General features: G+C 38.1%; 1 protein-coding gene across 10 annotated transcripts in view; it reads left to right on the forward strand.

The window, feature by feature from the left end:
• The window catches only part of LOC109414982 (coiled-coil domain-containing protein AGAP005037), a 220,891-nt gene that overhangs the window by 62,431 nt on the left and 138,577 nt on the right, over positions 1 to 19,883 (forward strand). For all 10 annotated transcript variants that reach the window (XM_062851940.1, XM_062851939.1, XM_062851938.1 and 7 more), the window contains exon 9: positions 13,854 to 13,932. In XM_062851940.1, coding sequence (XP_062707924.1) covers positions 13,854 to 13,932 — 79 coding nt within the window. The remainder of the gene's footprint in view (positions 1 to 13,853; positions 13,933 to 19,883) is intronic.

Consider the following 19,883-nt stretch of genomic DNA (forward strand, 5'->3'; position numbering starts at 1 on the left):
ATTAGTATATTTACATATACATGTTTGTCCTTAATGCTAATGTAAATCTATCTATCTACAGGGGATAGACAAAATGATCGGGACAAGCAAAATTTTCAGTTTTCAATAAATGTTCAGCTAGCTGTAACTTTTCGAAAAGTGCATCAAATATTCTCAAATTTTTACTGTAAGTTCATCAACTAGTTGCATCAGTGGTCCAAATTTGGAAAAGATCGGGCCATTCTGCACGAAGTTATAAAGATTTTTGGGAAAGGTAAAATTATCCGATAGCCAACTTTCAGCTGTTATATCTCCGGATTCAATGAACCGAATGAAATGGAATTTTGACCATTTATGACTTACATTATAACCTATGAAAAACCGTTGACTTAACTTAAAATTCTTAACACGGAAGAAAATTATAACGATTAGATTATTTTTCTAATAAAAGACCAAATTATCCAAAACTTCAACATCGTTTCAAAATTCAAGATGCAAATTATAGTTCATTTATTTCCCTCTAATTGACACAAATAGGGCCCATATAGCCGAGGCGGTAAACGCACGGGTATTCAGCATGACCATGCTGAGGGTGACGGGTTCGATTCCCGGTCGGTCCAGGATCTTTTCGTAAAGGAAATTTCCTTGACTTCCTTGGGCATAGAGTATCTTCGTGCCTGCCACACGATATACACATGCAAAATGGTCATTGGCAGAGGAAAGCTCTCAGTTAATAACTGTGGAAGTGCTCATAGAACACTAAGCTGAGAAGCAGGCTTTGTCCCAATGAGGACGTAACGCCAAGAAGAGAGAGAATTGACACAAATATAAATGTGTTTTGAAGGAAAAATCATCTAACCCGGTGTGAAATTTTGTAAGTGGGTGCTGTTGGGGCCGGGGAAGGTTCTTAATTTGGTGTGAGACCTCTCCGGTCTCTGGAACGGGGGGCTCCCATAGGGGAACTGCGGGCATAACGCCTCCCGGGGCCAAAACGCCTTCTCGCGATTTCATCATATTATGGAGGTTTTCGTTAGATGCAAGCAAACTTGAACTAAAACTGAGCAGGTTAAGCCGAAGAACTGCTGCTATTGTCGAATGAAAAGCTTGAAAAACGATGATTTTCCACATTTGGAAAGATTCCCTAATTTGCAGCGCACAGAATTTAAGACATTGTACGCTGATTATATGGAATCAACCCATTCTACTACCACGCACCTCCTACTCCTTCATTTTCTGCTGGGAAGAGTTCGATGGAGCCCCTTGGTATTTCACAACAAGTCAAAGCGGAAAATTCCAGCGGGCGTTTTGCCTCACCCAAAAAGGCGTTTTGCCTCCTGTAGTTTTCCGGCACCTAAAAAGTAACACTTTTTTGAATTGTTTATTTGAATGGGAAAATTTGTGGGCACGTGGGCCAAAAGTTGAAGTCTCTAGGTAAGGGAGGAAACCTCTCTCCAAGGCAGAATACGATCTTAAAATAAGCACCATTTGAGGTTTATGACCACATATGCTTAGCCGGGGCGTTATGCCCTTCTTTCCCCTACAGTTGATTTTGCGGGGGACGTCCCTTTGGAACTGTATGTCAAAAAACACAGTAGGCAGGTAGTACTACGTTTGTCGGGACAGCTAGTCTATCTATCTATTTATCTATCTATCTATAGGGCACTGCACTGTTTTGATATTGTATGGGATTTTGACGTTTCTTGGCCTTGTTGTTTACAAAATTTCTGTAAGAGGGAAAGAGAGGGAGAGAATTTCGTGCAGTGCGCTATATCTATAGATAATATAAATCAATTTCTGTCTGTCTGACCCTTATGGATTCGAAAACTACTGAACCTATTGGTGCTGGACTGATACTGGACTGATTGCGATGGCGGGTGGATATCACTGATAGGTCATCTTCAAAATTCGCTTGAAAATCAAAATAAACACTTAAAGTGGTGAAATTTGAGTATGTGGAACAACAAGTTTTGTATGTTGGTCATTAAACATTTTGAGTTTTGGCTAAAATCGCCAAAATATCAGTTCAGTTGCTATGATAGTGCTCTGGAGTGCGGGTCAGCATCAAGTCGTTGCCGGTCACTATCGTTTTCATATTGATCGGCCTACAGTGATAGTGACGGTGATGCAAAATCAGTAGTCAACTGACTTGACTGACATTTCGCAGCTCTGCTCAGAATTGGCCTCAAACCCTTCTTAACCAAGCTGAGTTATATGCCCAAATTTCAGGCAATTCGGTCCACAAAAACCCCCCATGACGAGGAGAACAAACCTGCCGATAATACCCTTGGTCACCCTATATAAAAATGAATTTCTGTCTGTCTGTCTGTCGTACTTTCTATTATTATTTCTTGATATGCAGGTCTTTAGAGAAAAAGCCCACTTAACTAAATTTCGAATGTTCCCGTTTTTTGGTACTTTTTGGTCGATTTCCCAATTATCCATATTTATTCACTGGATTGCCATATTTTTCTGTGTATGTTGGAACCCAATTTACAATATGATAATATGACAGCTATAAGTGGCAAGTTTTCATCTAATCCCTGAGTAATTCTCGCTGAGAGCGCCGCATTATTTACACCTCGTCTTTAAAAATGTTTTAGGTAGAGGTCTCCAGTTAGCCTTATGGATAAGGCTCTTAGCGATTTTCTGAAAGTCTGCGCCAATAATCTATGGAATATACATTCGGTTATTCAAATTGATGGGCCCCTCGTTATTTAGAGTCATACTTATTTTTGCGAGCCCCTCGATTTTGATCAAATGTTGGCTCGTTTAAAGTTTTTTTAAATCCCCTCAAGACTTGTTGAAAAGAGGAAAGATAGAACTACTATTAAAAGTTATAAAAAATTGGGCTGGTTATACGGCTTTCGTGCGGCATCTTGAGTTTATATGTTATGCTTTTGATTGAAATCCAAAGTGACCAGCGGTGCGAAAATAGATTACAAAAAATTGAATACAAAAAATCAAGCCAATTGGTTTAAAATTGACAGTTACAGCAGCAAGTTTCCAAAATAGGTCTCCCTGTCCAATGCTCAATTTTGGTTCAATAGCAAATTCGAATGGCCCATACAGACACAGATGTAAGGGCGGGATCTAGGGCGGTATTGTTCAGCATGACCATGCTGAGGGTGATGGGTTCGATTCCCGGTCTGTCCAGGAACTTTTCGTCATGGAAATTTCCTTGACTTCCTTGGGCATAGTGTATCTTCTCGCCTGCCACATGATATACACATGCAAAAATGGTCATTGGCAGAGGAAGCACTCAATTAATAACTGTGGATGTGCTCCTAGAACACTAAACGAAAAGCATGCTTTGTCCTATTCGAAACTACGCCAAGAAAAAGATGAAGTACATTGGAAAATCAAAACAAAAACAAAATAGATCTCCCAAACTAATGCGCAAGGTAGTGCACGGGAACCAGTCGATTTAAAACCTTAACCCGGAATTTCGACAACAGTGTTTGTCGTATGACCAGGGTATCCCTAGTAGCACATATGTTTTATAAAAGTCAATATAACTCCTATATGACCAAATTTGGTCATATAAGAGTCACACAAACTGATGTACAACAAGTGTGCTACTGGGGATGGCGGTAGCACAGTTCGTAATGGACTACCCGCTTTGCGCGCAGCCACAGTTGATCAGCAGGAGTAAATCAATTTAATTTTGTATGGCGAAATGCATCTAATTTCGAATTACTTGATATAGAAAGCTTTTCCCGAAAAAATATTTGGTAGCCTTAATAGTGGTCAACGTTGTGCACAACCACTACCAAAATTTTTTCGAATAATGTGTTCCACTTCGAGAAATTTGCCTTTAGATTGTATTCGCCATACAATATTTTTGCGATTTACTTTTAGCGATTTTTCGCGCATAGAAGCTACCCAAGTAACCACAAGCATTATATCATTGCACGAATTAGACTGAATATCAACCTTTGCAATGCGAAATTCAGTAATTCCACACTTCTCATGCAATATACCTTTAGATTGGCATTATCAATGTATTGATGCATTACATTTTTTCTTTACATTAGGGTGCATTAAAAGGTGATATACGATAATTCAATAATTCAACACTGCAAAAACTGTATAAATGCAATGTACAAACTAGCAAAGGTTGCTCTAACAATACAATTATAAAAGCTTGACTCTAATGGTAAACAAATGAAATCAATAAAAGTTAACAACTTCATGGTCAACTATAGCGGTCTTCAACACTTCTGGTTCGACTCCCGACAAACAACTTAATCCTCGTTTGAATCACCGATCGACGACTTTCTTCAGAAAACCCTTTTTAGAGATGACCTTTTCTCTTTTCTGTTGACTGCTATCGCATGCCAATTATGATGGAAACCACAATTAGCATAATATTATGAGCATTGTACGAAAGGTGTTTTAATTTTCTTAAATTGATTAAATATCTTCTAGAATGCATTATGTATTTATCAGCGATTTATTAGAATGTGATTACGAATCCCTGTAATTACATATGCCATAGTCGTTTTGACCTCTACTGAAATGGTTGAGGCAGAAGAACAGTTTCCTTTTAGTTAATGAAATATCGGCTGTTATCACTGCAGCAGAAACGGTCCACAGCACCAGCGCGTATGGAACTCATCAAGCGGTCTTCAACACTTCTAGTTCGACTCCCGACCTGGCAACAAAAAAAAATGGTTAAAACATTCATGTGGGGGGCATTAGTACCGTCGATAACGAAACGGTGCTAAAATAGTAGTTTACGCAACAAGGTGCAGAATGACGATTTTTACAGCACGAGTCGTACATTTATCCAACGAGGCTTGCCGAGTTGGATAATTACGACGAGTGCTGGAAAAATCGAGTTCTGCACCGAGTTGCGTACAACGTTTTTTGCAATTTCATAAATTACCCTTGAGGATAGTTTTTAACAAAACTTTTTCATCAAACTGCACTACTGATGTTCATAGCCATGTTTAAGAAAATCTGAACATAACAGGTTATACTGTGCAGTTGTCACAATTTTTCATAACTGCGTCCAGAAAGCATCAAGAAGTTGACCAAAACTAAAAACAGTGCTGTAATGGTTCATTACACAACGCAAATCAGTGCTGTAATGAACCATTACAGCACTGTTAATTTGGTGTGGGAAAGTAGGCCTTTTCCTGTCAGATTTGCGTAAGGTAAAACAGCCTATTACGATGAGAAATTGCAAAAATAGATTTTTGTTTTGGTTTTTCGTGTTGCACGTATTAAGCATGTGCAAATGCAAATGTACAGCACATGCATTTATGTCACTTTAGCAATGGCTGTCAACGTGCAGCAATATGTGGCACTAATTTAATTTTAGTGGGGCCCTTTTCGACTTTAATATTGCTTCAATGAGGTATTTAAAGTAATGCAGCATTATTTACACAATTTTAAATATAAATATATGGCAAAATTGATGCACTTATATACGGCTTCGTGGTTACTTGGGTAGCGCCACATTGGTCGATGCGGAGAGTAGGAAAACAGCCGATGCAGTTAATTCATTGAATGAGGCTTGTATCTTTCTTGCTTGATGCCAAATCCCTATGTTTTAGGCATGGTTGGCACATCATTACTACTATCGATAGGTGATCTGGCTACATGCTTATGACGACTGAGGATGGACAAGGATGATAAGTTGAACATTCAACTTCAACAGTGATACAAACAGCTCTACATCAAAGGCTTCGCGATCGAGAAAAATGATCTTGTTAGAAAGAAATGTATATCGCCCATTTTTCACAAATTGAGAAACGCTGTAGCAGGTGATGGCGGGAATTCAAAGCATGATTTAAGCCAGTATCAAATGCACAGAGTGACATGGCATGAATTTTATACAATCTATTAACAAGGACTATTTATTATTTCTTCTGTTATGCCCGTTTTGTTCAATTTGTTATATTAAGTGTTAACCGTGATATACAAGATTTAGGATATGATAAATCTATTGCAATTGTTTATATATAGAAAAAAAGGTTCCATATTGACGCTAAAGAAAAATCTCATGGTTGACTTAAGTAATATTATAATATATGCGTTGTATGTTTGTTATTTTTCGGCATCAACAGCCATCATGATTTACGAATTCAACTAATATGACGGAATACTGTCAATGAATAACTTTTGAAAACCTCGCAGATCATTAAGCTGTGTCGCAGCACCTGTCTCAGGAGAGACGTAATACAAATAAAAGATTGCAACAGATCTGTTGCTTCAATAGCTCCTACATGATGGAAGCATGATTTTGATTGTCTGGAAAACGAAAGAGGTCATTTTTTGCGCGTGTGCACTTCACTCTGCGAATAGAAGTTTGCCTTAAATAATCGTCATATTGCTACCAATTCTGAAGCGTGAATGTCGCGGTAGCTGTCTTTCAGACGAACAGAAAAAATAAACCGGATAAAAAGTGGATGGCCGTCACTAATCCAAGAAGTTTGAAGGATAAAGAATGCCTACAGGATTATTATTGATTTTTTTGTTGATTCACGTAAAATAACAGTAGGATACAAACTGATATAACATTTTTGTTATCTATCTATCTATTGAGTGGACCTTTTTTTTTGGAAACGAATGTAAAAAAAAACTCAGTATGCAGGCAGTACGACGTTTTCCGGGAAAGCTATCCGACGGTTTTTGGGGCTGGGGAAGGTTCCTAACATAGAAATTATTTTTTTTTTGCTTTTCAATTAGGGGATCCACTAAACAGCGAACTGAACGTCGACATCACCAAGGCAAACTTCGATTTTTTCTTTCGCGATTTCATTAAACATTTCAATAATCAGGGCTTAGGTACGCAGTTATTTAATCTGTTTAGTGAATACCCCTAATGATTTTTTTACCTAGGCAATAAAACATTAGGGGGATTCACTTAACAGCGTAAACTGATTAAACTGATTAAACGTCGTGATCACCAAGGCAATCTTTGATTATTTCATTCGCAAAATTATGAAACATTTCAAATAAGCAGAAATCATGGCTTACGCAGCAATTTAATCTATTTAGTGAGTACCCCTATTGCCTAATAATTCTGCAGCCACACAGCTGAAAAAGTATCATCAATCACATTTGAGCATACATATTGATATTTTTCATACCAATGTTAGTTTTGGTGGCTGATATTAATCACTTTAAAATTTTGAGCGACATATCCACGACATGGCGACATGGCTGCAGATACTTATGATAGACTACTTAGCATTAACGGATGCCGGAATTTATAAGCAACGCAATTTTTTCCGATATTATCCGCTTTTAACGATTATTTAAAATCTTCATAGTTGTGCCACAGACAAATAGTCGTCTCACTTTTGTCACTCTCCACCGTCCACATTTTTAACGATCGATTCACATCAGGTATCAGAAGGCCGGCTCCAGAGGCACGTTATCCTCCATTTGGGACATTTGTGCCATCGCCATACATATGAGCCTATTTCATCATTTACCTGAGGGAGAATGGGACAAGGGATGGGAATTGGGAAAGGGAAAGGTGATGAAATAGGAAGGGGTGCCCTAGAAGAGGGAATGAACGCATAAGCGCAACGAGAGCTCATAGCTCATACCACAACGGGGTTAATCAGTGCCCTAAAAAGGACACTGTAAAACGCATAAGCGTAAAAAGAGCCTATAGCTCATTGGAGGTAGCTTGTGACGTCATGCGATTTTCAATATGACATAGAAAGGCACGTCATCAAAAGCATCCTCAATATTCAAGAAATCACCCAAGCAAAAACTACGTTTGAGCGAGTGCTTTCTTGAAAACGTATACAACTTTGTGTAAAAGAGTCACTGTGGACATCCCAAAATTGGGAGACATGTGAGTTCACATGAACAGGCATGTTAGCCAGACGAACATCACAGATGTGATAATCGACAATGCGTTTCGAGCATTTCAGAAAGAACGACGTAACCAGATAAATCTGGAATTTATTCCTTCTTTTTACAACGCACGCACCCTTTCGGGATAAAACTACAGAGCAATTTCACGCCATGAAAATACCCAATAGAAAACTACAAGAGTTCAAAACATGTTTGAAAAACTCAAATCCCTCTGGAGAAAAATAGGACAGAGCCCCATTTGTTCCAGGAGATTTGAAGTAAGCAGAGCTTTTAAGTGCCCACTAAATCGATTCTATAGCTACAATCCTCGGGGTAGAAACTAAAGATTCATAGCTATACAAAAGACTGGTTTATCCGAAGATATTTAGAACTTGAACAAGTCCGAGTTCCATTCAGGAATACCTCTTTCGGTCCGCACAGACCGCAGAGGACAAGCTGCTTTCAAAGCAGTAGCTATGGTATACCACAATGAAAGGCGTTGTAATAACAAAACCATAATGAAACTCTCTTGGAGTAGCAATGGAAGCGAGTTATCCATAAAATGTGTTCGCAACCAATTATTACAGGTTACCTAGCTTGTTGAGCAGGGACACCTGAATACGCAAAGTTTGCGAAGGAACACTCCAAAGTCCAAAAAGGTCAAATGGAGAGTCCTCATCTGACACATGCCAATCAGTCAACTCATGACAAATTCTGCTCATGCAGATTTGGGTTAGGTGCAATTCTATGTTAAGTTAACCATGAACTGTACTACCTAAGTATTCCATCAAAGTAAAGCATCTCAAACCAATGTTTGAGCTACTTCAGATGCCAATATCAGCGAAAAAATGCTGAAAACAAGAGCTTGCTTGAAGGCATCCATAAGGAAAGGTTGAAACATACTGTTAACGTTATTCTAAAATATAGCATGCTCAAGGCACGACAGTTCATCTATAATGAAAAAAGCAAAGCTGGGTTCACAAGGTAACCTATACAGAAGTTACCCTACGAAATTGAACTTTTTGAAGTAGATCCACTTGGGCTACATACGCTTTTTACGCTGAAAATTGATCTGAGGTTTCCTTGTCGTAGCCACTACCCAAACTAGACAGGATTACACTCTTCACAATCACAGCACAAAAAGGAAACATCAACGACGAACCAAATCGGTGTCAATTGAAAAACGCCAATGGCGAAAACGCATTAAGCGAAACCATATAGGCAGTAATGTAAGCTAATTAACAACATTTGAATAACCCCGCCCTTATTTAGCCTCAAATTCGAGACTTAAGAAGGGCAACTGATTATCTCGGAGAAACGCAAGGTCCACTGCACCATTGCTCCGGTTAGCGCAGTAAGGGCGTAATACTGTGGAGGACGCCCTAATTCTCCACAGGCTCCGTTTGTGGTTAGGTTTTTATTAGACCCCCCTAACCATTCATTCTTTGGCACGGTAAGCATAAAGCCGCATAACACCATGAATTAGGGGTCACCTGTTTAGTGGACTCTTACCACTGGATCAGGCGGTCCGTAGTGTTATTCTTAGCCAATTGAGACAACCGCTACCGACACTACACAGCTATCTAGGCTGATCGGGAAAAGAAGTTAACATTGATGGTCAACTTCCAAACGAACCCGAACAGCCGGTAATTATAAGCAACGCAATTTTTTCCGATATTATCCGCTTTTAACGATTATTTAAAATCTTCATAGTTGTGCCACAGACAAATAGTCGTCTCACTTTTGTCACTCTCCACCGTCCACATTTTTAACGATCGATTCACATAATCGTAGTACACAAATTCAGCACCGGCGGCGATCACATCGTTCACCGACGAAGGGAACGTTCAAAAATTACGTCCAACATTTGGGGGAGGGGGGGGGTCTAGAAAAGTGTGACAGTACGTGTATTGGGTATAGGAAAAGTGCGTGACAGAGGGGGGAGGGGGGGTCTAGAAATCCAGAAAAACGATGGACGTAATATTTGAATCTTCCCGAACCGACGTGTTTCAAAACTGTCCCCCCTCAATTTAACGGTCGACCAGCCAAGCTAGCGAACCCTTCTGTCAAATCAGCGCAGACGCGAACCTCTTCCTATATGAACACATGGGGGTTTGGATTCAAGCTAGCAAATCAACGCGAACCGTTATAGAGGTGGCGGTAGTGTTCGGCTATTTTTCATCATGGCGTCGCGGACAATGAATTTGAATTTGTTTGTTCTAGCTGTCACGTAAGTTCGTCGGCGATCTAAGGCCATGCTTTTGGCACAGAGAAACAGACGTCACACTCTGATCGCTTCCTATCGATCACCTTTTCAACGGTTGATTTAAATATTCAATAGTCGGTCGAATGACCACTCGCGGCGCTGACATCGTTTTCGATCTTGTTTGACGTTTGCTCACTACCGGCACCTAGTGGTGGCCCGGCCAAATACAATACGTTTTGCATTGGGCGATTAGGTTTTCGTGACGATGTCTTTTAATGCAATTAGTTGTAAGTGTTACGTGTGTTTCTCTGTGTTTTAAGCATTGGGTGATAAGGTGTTAATGCATCCGTGACTACGATTTCGATCGTAATAGGAGAAAATCAAAGCTTGTTTTTTTTTCAGAGATGGCGCCACCACATTTGAAGTAAAATCATTTTTCTTGTATGAACAAATCGCTGGCTTTCACTCGTATCGCAGCGATTTGTACCCTGGGGCAAAAAGTTGCAAATTAGAAACAAAATCATTATCCCTATGTGCAGTAATAGAGAACTTATTGCACCACCATACAAATTTCAAGTTGTTTACTTCATTTTTCCTGACTGGCATTTTCCACCCTTGTTGCGCATGATATTTCGGGTGGAAAGGTGGCAGGCGGTGCCGCTGTATATGTAAAAAGCACGTGGAATACGAGCGCCGTCTACGATCGCATAGCGTAACCTTCGCTGTTACTTTGCACTTATCACGTTTACCGCATTTATCAGAAAAGCGCCTCTATCGGCACTCTAGCATAAACGCGGCTGATTGCCCATTGATTCTAAGTGCTACGTCTGTTTGTCTATGGTTCCTTTCACAACCAGAGGCGCGCGCATCGTTTTTCTTTGCATTTGACGTTTCACACTAGCGCCTTGTGTTGACGATATTGCACAACGTACTGTTTCGTGTAACATTTCCACCAGGTGAAGGTAGTGTGAAGTGGGCGATGGATTTTCACGAAAATTATTCTAGATGACTGTTAACCCTCTAATACCCAATCCCGCCTTTAGACGGGGTATAGTTTGAGCATTTTTGTAATTTTTGTTTCGTGGAAAATCATTTTTTTTATATTTTTGGCTGAAATTTAGGACTGTTTTGTATGTCTCAAAATATTTTTTGGTGTATTTTAAAGCGTATTTACAGTTCATAAAAATCATTGAAAAAATGATGTTTTAGTCACCTTTTAGAAGTCATTGTTTATTTAATATTGAATCGCTACAATTAACATATTTTAAAATTTTCCCAAATCATTCTATCCTTGTTTAATGGTTTAAACGAATTGAATACACTCTAAAATTATTTTCCTTAAAATTACACGGAAAACAAAATTTTCTGTGAAAAAAAATTAAAATAATAATATTTCAACAATAATCATAAAATCTCAAAATGTTTTCATCTCAAAAAATCCGTACTCCAAATTGGCTTCCAGGAAAAATATAAAAGTGAGAGGATGTTCAACAATAAAAATTAGAAAAATCAAAAACTGAAATTCACGAAATCGAGAATTAAAAAGAATCATCTTCCAAAACATGTTTAAATCGATTTTAGATGGCGAAAAATGATATTTAGATCAAAATCAAAAATTTGGGTATTAGAGGGTTAAGGTCCTGGTATCGAATCTGGGTGTGGGTATACTTTTTTTTTAATTCTTGTTTTGAAATCAAAACATTCTTAACAACGAATTCAAGTGAAGTTCCATTTATATTGACGAGGCAATGGATGTTCTTTACCAACTGATATTCAATGAATTAAATGCTTTGGCTGTTTTCCTACTCTCCGCATCGACCAATGTGGCGCCAGCTTCTATGCGCGAAAAATCGCTAAAAGTAAATCGCAAAAATATTGTATGGCGAATAGCATCTAAAGGCGTATTTCTCGAAGTGGAACACAATATTTGAAAAAATATTTGGTAGCGGGGTTGTGCACAATGATGACCGGTTCGTTGCCTACCAAATATTTTTTCGGTAAAAGCTTTTCATTTCGCTTGACCTTTCATATTCACTACACAATCTATCAACTTACGAATACTATCAATGGATCGCATGAACGGTGACTCCCAGATCTTCCATGCTTTTCAAACACAGAGAACATACATCCAATTCTAGTTTCAAAACTGTGAAATGGCAACACAAGTGGCAACATCATGGTGGCGCTGCAATCGCAAAGTTCCCACGCTGTTGTCGGTGGTGAATATAAAACTTATCTAGATATGCGAACTCACCACTGACTGTAGCAATTTGCCGCATAGGTGACGGTAGTGTTGTCAACGCTAAAACAATTGAGCTGATTGTTGCAAGAGTGAAATACAATTTCAAATGTACGATCTTGTTCGACTACTGCGATTGTTGTCTTCTGTTTCCATGGCAACATGTAGGCTGAAAAACAAGAGAATGACATAAAAGCGAAAATTTAAGTCGTTCGTTTATAAAATTCAATGTAACTTTGTTAGTTTAAGAGCTACAGTTTTAGTGTCTTCGATAACTTTTCATATTTTTGCCTGTTCTACAACTTTGCCGAAGACGCCAAAGCTCTAGGATATGAAATAAAAAAGTTAGCACCGCAGCGCCACCTATACGGCGGTTTTACGAACTAAATTCCAAGCACAATTTGAGGCGCAGATAAAACCCAACAACTTTGCCGAAGACACCAACTTGATAGGACATAACCCCAATGTTCTAGAGGTTTTGTCTTGCTAATCTCTGTTTCTGGCCCAGTGATTGACAATGGTGGTTACGTCAACTATGCGATTATGGGCAGATTAACGAAAGAGAGGGAAACCAAAGAGAGCTTCTCTTCTGCAGATAGGACCTTTAGACATGTTTGGCCTGAACTAACTGAATCAGTCTCGCTTGGCTGATAGCTGGTGAACAGAAGCTTAGAGCTCTGAAACCATAAACCAGGATCGGTTCAGATCTGAGATTTCGGATAAGTGGATGAAAAGTACTAGAGGAATAATTTCTCTTGACTATTCCATTTATTGCGATCGTTAGCCGGATCGATTTACACTTGCTGGATCGATCCGATGGTATAGTACTTTCAAAAGTACAATCGAAACAAAAAAGGTTGCTGACTAATTGCTGTCTAAAAGGGGCTAAAATCACGTTCAGTCCCAATACATGTTTCGACTATGAAATTTTAGATTTCATTTTAGATTTTAGATTTTTAGAAATTTTGCCTATGCAACAAATGTAGATTGAGAGATTTCAAAATTTCAGCTATTTCTTTTACCAAATTCAAAATTTTCAGCTGGGTAGAAGTTGTTGAGAGTCGACCCCGCTGTGGTGTCAAAATTCGCTGACCGAGTGAACTTTCAGCGGGCGGTGCACTCGTCTATAGGCAATTCCCATGTCTCCAGTAGTAATGTATGTCTTACTAACAACATTCCTTAACTTGAAAGATGATCGTAACGACGTGACCGACACTGTTATTATATAACTTACTAGCTGTACCCGGCAAACTTTGTCTTGCCTACTGCGTTTTTTGACGTTCCAAGTTTCTAGCCAAGCCCAAGCCCCCGGTCAAAATGTATGAAAGATCGATTTTCAAAAACTCTCATTTTTTCCATTTGTTTTCGCCTCATAAACCTTCCTTGGGTGAAAAATAACAGAACAAAACTTAGACGACCAAAATAAGACCTTCCGTTCGCAAGTTATGCGCGGTCCCACGTATGCCACTGCATTTATATATATATATATATATATATATATATATATATATAGATTATTATTACTTTCGAAATGTTCTGCTCTTCAGTTGTGCATATTGTAATGATTGATTGATTATCTAATTCTCTTTTTTTTGCATTGTTTTGCAGACTGGAAAAGCGCCGTACTACTTAGGAGCACAGACGCTACCTAGAGGAATGTATTCAGATAGAAGCAAAAGCACAACCGGTAAGCAATTCAATTAATAACTAATAGAAAGCAATTTAACCATCTAGCTAAAATTTGACACAGATTGCGTAATACTAAATTCTGTTTTCACGCGATATATCCGCGCAAAAAAAGATTGTGTGAAAAAGTTCGCGTTATTTTCGAGAAATCAAAAAAATCCGCATAACTTCGAGAAAAAAGCGTAAAAAATCGTGAAAAATAATATCGCGTATAAAAGTTGTATAAAAAAAATTTAGTGTATGGTGTATAGTAAACTCCTCATAACCCAATACACTAGGGATCATCGAGTTAAAGAACACTACAGTCGACTCTCCACATGTCGATGTTCTACATATAGAAATCTCTCCCTATCTCGATGATACACGGAGAAAAATAATTAGTAAATACAAACAAATTTCAGTTTGATTCAACCGGATTCTTATGTTGAATTAGGCACAAACAAAACATTGGTTTGATTTCACTACCTTGGGCAATTGTTTCTAACTAACATTTTGGGTTGTTTATCTGGAAATCCAGCCGTTAAATTCTACAAACATCCGTTTGAAAATACCATTCCGTCGGTTGTTTCATTTTGACAGTCGAAAAAACAAACGTTTTGTTTGTTGTTTTCAACTGCCACTTACAGTTTGTTTTGAATAAACTTTGGTTTGATTTAACTCGTCATGTCCGTTTAGAACAACCCAAATACTAAGTTGAAATTACAATCATTCACCCCCTCCCTCTTCACCTCTCCCCCTTTCCTCTTTGGTGTTCCTGAAATTTTCCTTAAAACAATTATTGCGAAATATTAATAAACTAATTTGCAACTTTTTGAAACATCTTTTATTTTTGCAAGTCACACAACTGCGCTGCGGTGTCGTTCAGGAAGGCTAATCAAATGAATCATGTGGTCTTTGATTTGCCGGCGAACTTTTTCGAGGTTCTTCTAGCGCTGCTGGTGTCGTGGTGGCGGTGGGTTCCTGGGCAGCGCTGTTATTGGTCGTGAGCTTCCCATGACGATGAACAAGTAGGCCCTTTCATCGTCACAAGACAAAACGAATATTCACGCACTTCGTCATGTCATTTTGCAATGATCAAGCGTCATGACGGAAACTTTCATATTGTTTTGAAATTAAATTTTTCACCTGGTCCAAGCAAATTTAGGCTAGGCGTTGAATTTAGCAGATAGAGAGGACATACATTCATGCTTTGACGGATTTAAACAATGACAAAGTCCATGAATGTTGTAGTAATTGCCTTGTTTACAACCATGTCACGCTTCGTCATGACCGAAAAATGAGCGAATATTGTTAGACTCTCTTGGTCATTGTCTCCCGATTCGATGACATTGAGAGAGGCACTTCTGTAAAATTCGCGTGACGACCCGTGTTGACGCTGACGCTTTCCAAGCCTGTTCCTGGGTTTAGTGGTATGGAGGACCGCAAAAAAAAATCATGGCCCTTTAGTTTCGTGTGCACAGCACCAGTTCTTCTGTGAAGAGCAGCGTCGTTGGTGATTTTTCATTCGGCTCTGTGGGTGAATCCTGAAATCCTCCAAGACAGTGAGTCCGCCGAAAATAGGTGTTTACGGGATAGCAATGAATATCTGAAAAATATATAGGAATAATCATCTTTGACCCTTGTAGCATGATCTATAGCATGCAAAATATATTCCACTTACCTTGATTTAATAGTTTAGGCACATTTTGAACTTTTAAGTTACTGAAAGTACTTCCAACACACGGAGCAAATCTGTTCCGTCCCACCAGAAATGTTTTGAATACCGGAGAATGGTAGACTTTGTGATGGTGAAGCATAAAATGGAACAAACTAAAATAGCAGTTTGTTTTCAAACCAATTTGGTTGTAGTTTTTTCTCCAAATAATATATTAGTTTTAATCTACTACCGAGTTTGTTGAATCAAACTAGTATTTTGATTTGTTTTCGACATCGAAACAACCCGAACTTTAGTAGATGTATACTGAAGTGTTAGTGCAAAATAACAAGTTTTGGGTTGAAATCAACCGGCTAAGTTTGTTGTTTTGTGGTAGTTTCTGAACTCGCCTATTTGTTACAAATGACATTTTCTGGTTTATTGCAACAAAATTTCATTTCAAAACAACTAATTATTTAGTTTGAAATTCAACAGGCGTGTTTGTTGTTTCAAACTACACCAATTCTTCTCCGTTCTATATGATCAATCCCTTCAATCTGCATACATTTTAACCCTGTGGTAGTCGATAACACAGACAAACAGACGTAACACTTGCGAAATTTCCATCGACCACGTTTTTAACGATCATTTAAAATTTTCATAGTTGTGGCTTTCACAACCAGAGGCGCGCGCATCGTTTTTCTATGCGTTTGACGTTTTGTTTCACACTAGCGCCTTTAGTCGACGATATTGCACCACACAGTGATTCATGCAACTTTTCCACCAGGTGATGGTAGTATAGACTGAGCGATGGATTTCCATGAAAATCGTTCAAGCTGTTACGTCTGTTTGTCTGTGTCGATACCTTCTTATCTCGATATTTCCCTATCTCGATGCGATTTAGTTCGCTTTTGGTCGAGATTATCTCTCCATATGTCGATATGGCTATTTTCCCAGGTTGCTAGACCAAGTTTTCCAGGTGCAAAACATCATGTATAGGCAGGGTGACATCTGTTTGTTGACGGTTTTGCCTAGTAACGGAGGATTTTTTAATCTAGTGTGCATTGCAAATAGATCCTTCAATTCGATCTCTCCCTATCCCTATGGTCCCTTCAATATCGAGATGTAGAGAGTCAACTGTAGCTTCAACTGTAGAACCTTCAACACCACATACAATGTTTCCACCGATCGGTTCAGTAGTTTCCGACTGCATAAGGGTGATATAGACAGACAGGAATTCATTTAGAGTGCTGAAAAAATCGAGTTTTGCAACGAGTTCCATACTAGTTATTTATGTGACGAGTTGAAAAAAGTTGATATTTTCAGCACGAGTCGTACATTGCCGAGTTGGATATATACGAAGAGTACTCAAATAATCGAATTTTGCTACGAATTACACACACAATTCGGCACCAACATTTCAAAAGGGCATAACTGCATTTACAACCAATGCCTTCTCACAAAGCTGTGGAGCGTATCCCATCCCTCTCGAGCAATCCACTAGCACAAATAGAAAAATAAAATCCTCCTCTTTCGATTAATGGATGTGAATTGCGTGAGATGAATGAAATACGACCCACAGCTCTGTGAGAAGGCATTGGTTGCAAAAGCAGTTACGCCCTTTTGAAATGTTGGTGCCGAATTAAGAACGGACGAAAACTATAACGGAGTCCCAAGTAACCATGACGCTGTATATAGAGCATTAATTTCGCTTCATAGTGTATTATATGACATGCGATATAAAGTTGTTTTGTCATATAGGCACCATTAAAGTAGGTTTAAAGTCAAAAGTGACGCTACTATTGTTGATTTAAAGCAAGCTTTACTGTGGTGATTGCTAAAGCATATAAAATGCTTGTACCTTATAGCTAATGCAATCAAATCGTATGGAATGCATACTTGATGCATCATGTCAAAAAAGAAAAAAAAAGTATGTTTTTCATTTTTCTATATATTTTTGTCTTCCGATACTTTCACTTTGATGTTTTTTATTGTATTTCGGGAATTGAACCTAGACTGCTGAAATGGACCACGATGAAACTCGGACGCGCTAACGCTGTGTGCTACGATACCGTGTATTTTGCACCTGGAAAAATGTGCAACATAAAGTAACGTATACTTATAGCTCGTGCCTTATTGAGTTGTGTTTTCAGCAACTCTAAAAAATGTGCTGGGGTCTGAATGCCATCATTTATGTTACTCTCGAATATAAATTCGTCTGTGTTGATTCTGCTTTTTTTGTTTTCATACTTGCTCACTTCTACCTAAAATACAATAAATAAGAAACAATACAAACAGCGCTTCAATCCTTCCTTTTATGAATTCGGAGCGTTATGTTAAATAAGGGAACCGATACCCCACATAATTTTTGTTCCCTCAGCATCTGATTGTTTTCATGTCCCAACCAGAAACCCAAAAAACCATACATAATATAAATTTTCAAACAGCAACATCTGAGCATGATAAGTGATCCGCAGAAATCCATGAAAATTTTGGTTTGTTTTTCTTTTGTTTTGAATGATTCTGTTTCTAAGAGTGTTTTACAGTTTTTTTTTCGAGCAGAGCGATATTTTTCTGTTTACAACGATGGAAGCTTTAGTAAAGGCATATATAAAGTAATAAATGCTTGCATTATAGTTTGCTATAAAGCTTTTAAAATGGTAATACATAGAACTATACAGAACTGTCAAAATCTCGTAATGCTTCAATGCTTTCATAATGTAGATTAAACGCTTCATTACTTGACAGATGCAAAATAAAAGTTATGTTGCATTAGCTAAACTATAATACGATTGAATTAATGTTATGATATAATGCTTGTGGTTATTTGGGGTGTGCATTAACCTTCTTAGAGCAGCACCACCCAACGATTTTATATTCAAACATCATTCCCCTTAACCGAAACGGTTGGTACGGTTGTCCCCGTTTCTTCTTTCAATCAATTCAAAAAGGTTTCCACCTTTTCCGTACTGGTTCATAATGCAACTGAAATGAGTTGCATAATGAAAAAAAGTTAAATAATGTTCATAATGCAACTCATTTGAGTTGCATAACCTAAATGAGATGCATTATGAAAACAGTCTTCATATTTATCCAACTCGGCAAGTCTCGTTAGATAAATGTACGACTCGTGCTAAAAAAATGAACTTTTTGCAACTCGTCACATAAATAACTAGGGTAAAAAATCAAAATTTGAACTAGTCAAAATGTAATCTTAATTTGAACTATTTTGAAATTCATTGAAATGACGTACTTTTTGGGCAAATATTGTCCCGAAAAAGATGTTAAACAGCTTTCCGTAATATAATCTGATAACATAAGCTTTAAGAGCATTGTAAAAAGCGTTTTTGCCATCGAAAATGAGGAGTTGAAAAATCACTGTGATTTTCAGCTATTTCCCCCAAGAGAAAGCACATTTTCGGTGCTCCCATACAGGTACAGCAATAAGTTAACACGTCAAATGAAAGCTTATTTATCGTAGAATCGTCCAACCGAATAATATTCCGTATTATTTGTCATAAAATTATCAAATTTAAGTGATTCTTATTCGGAGAATGTTATCTTAAGTTTAATCATTTATAATTTAAATTTGAAGTAGTAAACGGGGACGAGCTTCCAGTGCAGACTGCGCTACTGGTTGCTTTGTTTACTCCTGGGGGATGAAAAATTCCATATTTAGTTTCCAAATTATTAGTAAATTATTTCCATGTAGGAGAAAAAATCACCTTAAATTTGCACTGCTTCAGAAAGCCGCAAAGGGGCTGTCCATTAATTACGTAAGGGTTTTCGGGGGGAGGGGGGGTTTGAGAAATCTTACGCGCCATACAAAAATATTTGAGCTCTCATACAAAAAATCTTACAAGGGGGGGAGGGGGTGTCGAAAAATCGTGAAAATCCCCTTACGTAATAAATGGACAGCCCCAAATTGGTTCAAATTTTGATTACCTACCCTATTATGCAATGATTTTTTCATAATGCAACTTATTTGAGTTGCATAATATTCATAGTGTAACTGAACATTATATAACCTGCAAACGTTATTTTGCAATGCAGTAGCCCGGTTGTTATTGCTGAGATTTTCCCGTTTAAGGTGAAACTGGAAGCATTTTCTCATTTTTCGGTTTTTGATTTTTTATTAAATAACGAAGCAATATTTTCAAAATCGGTTTACGTACACATGTAGAGTATGGATCAAGGTATCTCCTGAATTTTTTTTGAGGTTGAAAATGTTTTCCATTTTTGCAGAAACCATTTTTTTGTGAAATTTTGTTCAAAAATGGTTTCCGCAAAAACGAATGGGTGTGGCCGACAATGTTCAT

The sequence above is a fragment of the Aedes albopictus genome, chromosome 2, assembly GCF_035046485.1.
Source record: "Aedes albopictus strain Foshan chromosome 2, AalbF5, whole genome shotgun sequence".
Taxonomy (NCBI): Eukaryota; Metazoa; Arthropoda; class Insecta; order Diptera; family Culicidae; genus Aedes; species Aedes albopictus.